The 8,513-nt window shown below is 37.1% G+C and overlaps 1 protein-coding gene across 1 annotated transcript; it reads right to left on the reverse strand.

Moving 5' to 3' along the window:
- Positions 1 to 325: 325 nt before the first annotated feature.
- On the reverse strand, positions 326 to 6,228 carry LOC18439119 (alpha/beta-Hydrolases superfamily protein). Its single transcript, XM_006849255.4, has 2 exons — positions 4,890 to 6,228; positions 326 to 1,114 (listed from the first exon to the last, which is right to left on the reverse strand). The coding sequence occupies exons 1-2, from the start codon at positions 5,261 to 5,263 to the stop codon at positions 682 to 684; spliced, it is 807 nt and encodes a 268-aa protein (XP_006849318.1). The 5' UTR covers positions 5,264 to 6,228; the 3' UTR covers positions 326 to 681.
- Between the last annotated feature and the right edge of the window lie 2,285 nt (positions 6,229 to 8,513).

Here is an 8,513-nt window from a genome sequence, read left to right on the forward strand (position 1 = left end):
TGAAATCCATTTTTTTTTCTTATATCGATGTATCTTGAGGTTTAGATGATATATTTGTGGAATTTTGAGCATTAAAACAACCTTTCTGGTGACATTTTTGAAGTGCACCTTAAACCTCGCACTTATATAAACTTTTTTGCTTTTTTAAATCCCCAGATAGACAATTCCAATACGTCTACTTTTGATGTTTAATACAAACTTGCATTTGTGTGCAGCTTGAGTAAACCTTGCCATGCTAATGTTAATTACATTTTGTTAATTCATGTTATCAGCATTCAAAGAAAGTTGGAAAGAGAACATGGCCTTTTAGACCTAGAGAGAGGGCAAAGCAAAAAGCACTCCTCTATTAATTTTCACCTTTTGAAATTTACATGTACCATTCATTGTGACAAAAACACGCAAATTGTGGCATTATCCTTATTTTTCTCATTTAAAAAAGAAAAAGAAAAAATAAAGACGAATCAACCCACAATCCACCTGGTTTGTGCCCCACTAGAACTCTCTCGTGGACAAGATAATCCCCTATAAATTGGGGTCATATGCCTTAATCCCTCACTGAGGCACAATTTTTTTTCTTAGTGGGAAGATAATTTCCTGCTAAGCAGTGAAATGTGTAGAGATCAGAAAGAACAAGACCACCTTTAAAAACCGAGAGAAGATCTGGATGACCCTAAATCGAGCTCAACGTTGAGCCAAGGCTCGACGCAGGGCTTGGTGTAGCAATGCCGGAGCACTGAGGTGCGGCAGGTGGCCCTCAGTGGGCATCATGTCTATGGTGGCCTTACCACCCAAGTGAGCCTTGATGTATAAGGCCACAGAGGCTGGCACGGAGACGTCTTTAGCAGTTTGTATGATGTAGCAAGGGGTCTTCACTGAGCTCAACATGCCCCTAAGGTCACTGTTAAAGATGGTTCGGCACACAAACAGGGAGATGTCTGGACGCATGTTAAACAGTGTCCGACTGAACTCCCTAACAACTTCCGGGACATCTGCCCCTACAGCCATAGGTGCAAAGCCCGCCACCCAGGCTGCGTAATTGGCCTGCATAGCGCCAAACACCTTCTCGATCTCGCCATGCTCAAATCCTCCATGGTAGTCCCTGTCATTCAGGAACCTAAGAAAAGAATGAAGATTTCTCAGTGTAACAAACTGGAATTCTTGGTTCTTATTTGGATAATATGACGTGTTTTTTAGGTAAAAAGAATATGGTGCGTTTCCCAAAAGATAGTGAAGTTGCTGAGAAAACATAGCCCTCAAAGTTAAGAGTCAAAATGAGGAGAATAGAGGTTGGGGCAATTTAGAAGAGACCCATCTGTCTATTTCATCCCTCTCTTTCTTCCAAAACCCATTTGTCTTGATCTCTCTATCCTTCAAAACCCATTTGTGTCTTGATCTCTCTCTCATCCAAATCCCATCTGCCTCTTTAATCTCTCTCTTTCAAAACCCGTCTCTCTCTGTGGAATTCACTCTCACAGCTTGCACTGTCACTGTCTTCCACTCTTTTAAAGATCTCAAAGTTTGACACCCCCCTTCTCTCTCTCTCTCTCTCTCTAGGTGACCCTTGAGCTTGGTGGTCACAGTGAAGAGCATCCACTATGAGAACCTGGTTCAGTAGAGGGGCTTATGCTTTTTTTCAAGCAAAGGCCCCTTGGAAACCAAGGGAGGGAAGAGGGGCGAAAGATGTCGCGAACGTTTGGCCCCAAGCTTTGGCCTGTCCTCAACCCTCTTTCTTTGTTTTCACCCTTTTTGTTTTAGCTATCTTTGTTGGACAGGACTCGGCCGAGTTCCTAGGCTAGGGCTAGACCCAAGTACTTAGCCCTTCCTGCTCTTCACTGTGGAGGAAGTTTCCCCGCATTAAGATTGGTTCAATTTAGTATATTTTCTATAAAGTATAATAGTCTTTGTTATGAAAACAATGTAAAGCCGTGCTTCAAATCTTCGTCTCCAAACTATTTTGAGCATCAAAAATCTATATAATGGCTGTAAAATTAATTTTTAAAACTAATTATAAAATTTAACACTAAAAAAATAGTACAAGTCTTGTGAATCCCTAAAAACCATTTTTATGGTGAAAAGGACAATCTAGATAATGTGTTGTACTATACACTACTATTAGGGTTTAAAATCTTCATATTTTTTTTTCACAACCGTAATAGTAAAGGCCAAGATAACTAATTCGAAATTTTTTCAACACCAGAACAAAACATTTCGGTGAGCTTTGAGGAGATGCTTTACTTTGATCAAACATTAGCCCTATTCAAATCATTGTCCATAAGATATCGTCGGTGTCAATTAGGTTCTTAGGCTTCCTACAGTACTTTAACATGCCCAACTAAACTATCTCTTGGGCATCATTCGCTCCGCTCCCAAGTCCCGGAAGACTCGGACTTAGACCAAAGGAAAGAGACATCCCAACCATCCATTTGTCTCCCATATCGGCATTTGACAGATATGATGATGTAATAGTACAGTAGGAAACTTCAGTATTTTTATTGAATTCGTTTGTGTTACTAATTTAAGAGGATGTCATGAGAGAGAACAAAACTAGGTGGTGTAGGACAAAAAAATAAACTTCAAGGGTTTGAAATCGGGACCATTTTTTAAGGTGTACGTGTCATATGTGTCGTTCCAATTGCATAGGACAATTTTATCCGATAAGGTTATGATGATGATGACGTTTTTTATTTTATAGGACGGATCATAGAGTTATGGCAAGCTTAACCCCCTGTTCAAAGATGATATGAAATAACTCGGGAAATGGTCCAAATTTTAACTTTGCCAAAAAGTTTTGAACCTTTTGAATTTGCTACCAAATTGCACTAAAAAGTTCGAGAAATGTGTTACTATTTGGCCCCATGTTTTTGTCCATAGGTACAAAGCATCCAACTTAAAGATGGATGTAAATAGATGGTTTATTTAAAACAATTGCAACTAACCGTCCAAATGTTTTTTTGAAAATAATTATTATTTTTAATTTTTAAAATTTATTTATTTTTTTATATTTATTATCTTCATATTAAAAATTATATATTTTTTAAAAATTAAAATTAAAATATATTTAAAAAATATATTTATTGTCAAGCTCGCATTCCTACTTTATCCTGCCCGCATGCTAATGGCTTACTTTTGTGATAGCCAAATACCCTTCAAAAGTCCATAAATTCAAAAAATTAGGATACAAAAAGAAATAATACTGTGCAAATAGCAAGGCCTTTTAAAAAACATAAAACACGTTTTTCTAAAATTCCTCAGTAATGTTTGGCAATGGTACGGAAATGATCGAGGAGGAAATTCTGAAAACATGGGGCCCCTGCCTGCCAGAATTCTCCCTCAAATTTCGGATTTTGACTCACGTGGTAACTTTACGGGTACACGTGAAAATACTTCATTTTAGTTTTGAAATTTTAATTAAAAAAATGTATTTTTTGAGTGAGCCCGCTAACTTACAAACGTCCATCCTAAAGATAGGATAGGATGTTATTTAAAGTGTATTGTCTATATAGTCTATAAATAAGATATGAAAAATGTATAAAAAATACTAAAAAATTTATGATTTTAATTTTAAAAGTTTATTTTTCTTTTCATATTTATGATCATCTTGGCCTAAATGATAAATTTATAAATAAATAAAAAATCATCCAAACTGAATTTTAATGGGGGCTTGCATATGATTAGAGAATTTTGGATGGTTTCTAATCAGCCTGACTCATAGAAACCCCATCCTTTAATTACTATTATGATTAGAGAAACCATAAGGGGCCACGCCCTAGCTATAAAGTTATCGTTTAAGCTTGTGCTTTGAGAGTGTGTTGTTCTTATCTCGTATAATGTTCTCAAGAGATTTTGTCCAGACTTAATAAATTATGAGACAAGATTAGGATTAAGATCCCTTGTGCCATTAGATGAGGAGACCCACGGTAGCGTATATAAAATCTTTCGGGATGGTTTGAAGTAAGCTATCCAGTAATTTAATGACTCCATATTTCTTAATTCAATTTCATGCATTGTGTTTTGTATAACCATAGAGTTATAATGACATACAAGAAATAATCATAGATTGTATTAGGTTTTATTTATGTAAATTAATATTGTTTTTGGACATCTATAACTATTGTAGCCATATGAATAAAAAATAATAATTTAATCCTATAAATTTGGCTAAATCACAATCTCATTTTTATTAAAATAACTCCTCGATGTGATTAGGTATTAATGTTTTTTATAACAATTTGTCTCCGCCAATTATAAATTAATTAGTGTGAAAAAGGACTCACACCTAATACCTAAGAGGAGTTCTTTCTTTTCAAAATACATTTATTTATTTTGAGATATTTTCACGCATACCAACTGCATATGCTAAAAATGGTGACTTCGTGTCCAAGAAAGATCCCACTCATAAAATTTTAATAAAAATGAATTATGGTTAAGCATATTGAAGATTCCCCCTAGACTACTAATAAAAAATCAATCAGATAATAAACCAGCAGGAAAACCCAAATTCAATTTACTGTAAAAAAACTGAAAAACCAGAAAGCCCAATGGAAGAAAGAAGATAATGGGAAACCAGCACAAAAGAAATTCAAACTAATGTAAAGAAAAATGAGAATCGAAGATCAAAGAAATCGAAAAGAAAGGAAGCAAAACCAAATAAAAATTACCATGAAATCATCGGAATTTGATGATCATCGACGGAAAATTAGAAAATGGGGCAAATTACAGAAAGAAATGGGGGAAAAGGAAAAAGAAAATAATCAAAGATAAAAAAAACAAAAATCAAAACAGAGATGTATACAGAGAGAAGAAAGAATTGGGAATGGGAAAATTTTGCAGACAGAGAAATGAGAATAATATTAGAGAGAAAAGGAAAATTACAGGAGCAAGTAACTAACCTGGGCGAAGCCCCTATGAGGACAAGCTTCTGGAAAAGATTTGGGCGTCTTAAGGAGGCCAAGCAACCGATCATGGCGGACACCGAGTGGCCGACGAACACACATGAGCTGACGCCGAGGGAATCGAGTATTTTGAGGAGGTCGTCTGCGTATGCGTCGAGCGTGGAGTAGCGGCGGAAGTCGAAGTGGTCAGGATTAACGCTGCCGGCGCAGGCGAGGTCGTAGAGGACGACTCGGTGGTCGCGGAGCAGATAAGGAAGGACTCGTTGCCATGCCGACTGGTCGGTGCCGAAGCCATGGGAGAGGACGATGACGCGGTTGCCGGAGCCCTCAATGCGCACATTGAGCACCTCCAGGAGGCTCTCCCCGCCCATCTCCAGAAGATCGACTCTTCGATTCCTCTCTCTCTCTAGAACTTCTCTTCTTGCTCTCTCTCTAACCTCAGTTTTTGTTCTCTCTCTCTCCAATTCTGTTTGGAAATGGGATTCTCTCTCTCTAACCTCTCTCCTTCTTCGTCTTCTCACTGCTATCGCTCTCTCTTTCCGGTTCTCATCAGAGATGGGACTCTCTCTTCCTTCTCTCTCTATTTTTTCTCTCTCCTCTTTGGGAAGAGGCTCTCTCTCTCTCTAAGATCTCCTGTGCTCCTCCTCTCTCTCCAATTCTGATTGGAGATTCGATTCTCACTCTTATGTATTTCTCACTCTCTCTCCAATGGGAGGAGTTTCTCTCTCTAAATTTGGTGATTTCTCTTGCTTGGGGACAATAATTTCCCTCACTCCAGGGTAGGATTCTCTCACTAGAACTCTATTTTCTCTCTACAAACTACTCGTTTCTCTCTTTAATTTGAGGCGATATTCTCTCTCTAGATTATAGAGAGCATCTCACTCAAATTCCAAAAGACTGCTATTTTTTACATGAAATTGTGTGAGGATAATCTCTCTCTAAAAACTTTATGATGAGTTTTTGTCTCTCGGCAAATAGCAGATAAGCTTGAAAATTTTGATTAGACTTACCGTCGAATGAGGCCCGAACTTGCGGATGAAGTACACGTCCTCCTCTCCCCAACACCTCCTTTCTCTCTCTAACTAATTCCTTATGAGACTTTCTCTCTCTAACTCACATGATTTCTCCCCCTCTCTCTAACTAATCGCAAACGATTTGGGGATTTCTTAATATATAATTTGGGTCTCTCTCTCTCTCTCTCCAACTATTGTGAACTTTCTCTCTCTACCTGTATGATTTGTGAGACTCTCTCTCCTTTCTCTCTCTCTCTAAAAAATAGCTATTCTCAATCCCTTCTCTCTCTAACTCACTAACGTATGGAATTAATACATGGGATGCTCTCTCATGGGCAAGCGCTGTATTTATATACACCTCTTCCATCGAGATCGCATGCGGACCGTTAATCCTCGACGGTACTCTGTCCATTTCGACTGAACGGGCGGTTCACATTCAGACACATGTTGGGCCGATCCTTGATTTTTAGAAAGCACTCTGCATTGTCGGAAATCATAGCCGTCCATTCTGTACTTCATATTCAGTATAAATTTGCTCACCTGCTTGCTTATGATAATAATTAATGGGAGAATTATCAGGATAAGTAGGGGTTTGTTTTTAGCGATTAGATATGATTGATGGGGTTGGCCTGTCCTTTAGCAAGCAAACAAAGTTTTCAATAGCCATCCCTCTCTCTCTCTCTCTCTCTCTCTCTCTAACAGATGGCATCATGCTCCCCAAGTCTTTTAAGTTTAACCTGATCAATCTTTTTCTTTATGTGAACTTGATCTCTTTCTGTCTCTAATCCTAATTACCTTTTGGCTCTCTCTATGCCAGTGTTCGTAAAATTGAACCGAAACAATGCTCTAAACCGTCACAATCTTTGGCATTACGCTCACCTAGTATATGAAATTTAACTTTTGGATTGCAATCAATCTCTTTCTCTTTGTAAACTCAATCTCTTTCTCCCTCTAAACCCTGATAATCTTTTAACTTCGGCACCATTCATATTTGAAGTTTAGCATAATCATTACAATTCTCTATGTCTAAAGTTTAGAATTCATATTTCGATGTCTAAACTTTATGCCGTTTCAACGGGCCAAAATTCGGTAATAAAGCTGCCCTTTCCCCTCGCGGCTCAATTCCATTTAAGAGATAAGAGAGGGACCACTTCGAAAAGAAGGAAAAAGTTCAGGTAAGGATGAGGTCCTAAACAATAAAAATAAAGTGCACTTCAAAAATTCATTAGAAAAGATTGTTTTGATGTTGAAAACTCTTATGTTGATCATCTCAGCCTCAATATGTATGACATGAGAAAAAATGGATTTCAAGTCATGAAAATGGTGCATCTTGAAACATATTATCTAGACTGCGAACTATACTATTTGATACTATTTGTTAACGTTAAATAAAATCAATAAAGATGAAAATAAATTTTCAGTCCATCACTAAGATTTCTAATACTGAAACAATAAATTTTAGCACTATTTCAAAGTGTGCCCTACTTTGATTGTTTAGGGCCTCGGCCTTGTACCAACCCCACCCTAAAAAGAAAGGGTGTGGTTTGTGCTAGGCATCAATCTTAAACAATTTAAGTAAAGTGCCCTCCTAAATTATTCTAAAATGATGTAATTTTTGTATGGGAAAATTTTGTGATGGCTTAAAAAATTATTTATCTCCTTAATGTTCAAATTTAAAGCTTTAAAAATAGTGTAGACCAAGTAGATCTATAAATACTTGAGAATATTGAAAATAAATGGTCCAAATAATGCACTCCAAGATGTACTATTTTCAAGACTTTGTTTCCTTTTTTTTTTTTTTTATATCCATACATCTGAACCCAAGATGATCAATTAGAGGTTATGCAGCATCAGAACCACATGTTTTGTGGATTTTTGAGGTGTGCATTATATATTATAAGGTTGACACTTTATGTAAATTTCTTCAATCGTTTTGGTAGAGTTGTTGGCCTTAGGTATGCAATGACCATCCAATCCTCTCTTTGCCATGTTTGATGATGGAAGCTAGGGATACCTTGGAACTTGGAAGTTCAAGGTTCCTGAAAGCTAGAACTTTTGAAATTTGGAAGCCTTGACGTATTTTCGTTTGATAACATCAGGGAAATTCTCAAATATGGAGATCATGTTTCATAGTGGTCAAACAAAGCGTCACAATTTCAAAAAGAGAGAGATAAGGAAGGGCTAGAGAGAGATAGAGCACAGTTAGAGAGAAAAAGGAGTTAGAGAGATATCATACACATTTAGAGAGAGAAAATGAGTAAAAGACAAAAAAAAAGGAAGGGCTAGCGAGAAAAAGGAGAAAGTTAGATATGGGAGTTAGAGAGAGAAAATGACACATTTTAGGGAAAGAAAATGGAGTTAGAAAGACAAAAGCACGAGTTGAGAGTGAAAATGGGGATGATTAGAGAGAGTTAGATAGAGAGGGCACTATTAGAGATGGAAGAGTTAGACGGAATGGTTTCGATGGGAAAGGGCACATAATTTAGAGAGATAAATGACATTGTTAGAGACAAAAGAGATAGAGATAGGACAAACATGGTTAGAGAGAGAAAGGGTATCGTTAAAGAGAGGGTTTAGAGAGAGCGACAGTAAAGACCAAAATAAAAAA

The sequence above is a fragment of the Amborella trichopoda genome, chromosome 12 (genome assembly GCF_054954075.1).
Source record: "Amborella trichopoda isolate Santa Cruz 75 chromosome 12, AtrichopodaSantaCruz75HAP2 v2.0, whole genome shotgun sequence".
Taxonomy (NCBI): domain Eukaryota; kingdom Viridiplantae; phylum Streptophyta; class Magnoliopsida; order Amborellales; family Amborellaceae; genus Amborella; species Amborella trichopoda.

What these genes read in the sequence shown, in the direction of transcription:
- LOC18439119 (XM_006849255.4), bottom strand. Translation starts at nt 5,263, where the DNA reads ATGGGCGGGGAGAGCCTCCTGGAGGTGCTCAATGTGCGCATTGAGGGC. An exon ending in CTCATAGGGGCTTCGCCCAG is followed by an intron (nt 1,115 to 4,889) that starts GTTAGTTACTTG and finishes TTCTTTTCTTAG; the next exon opens with GTTCCTGAATGACAGGGACT.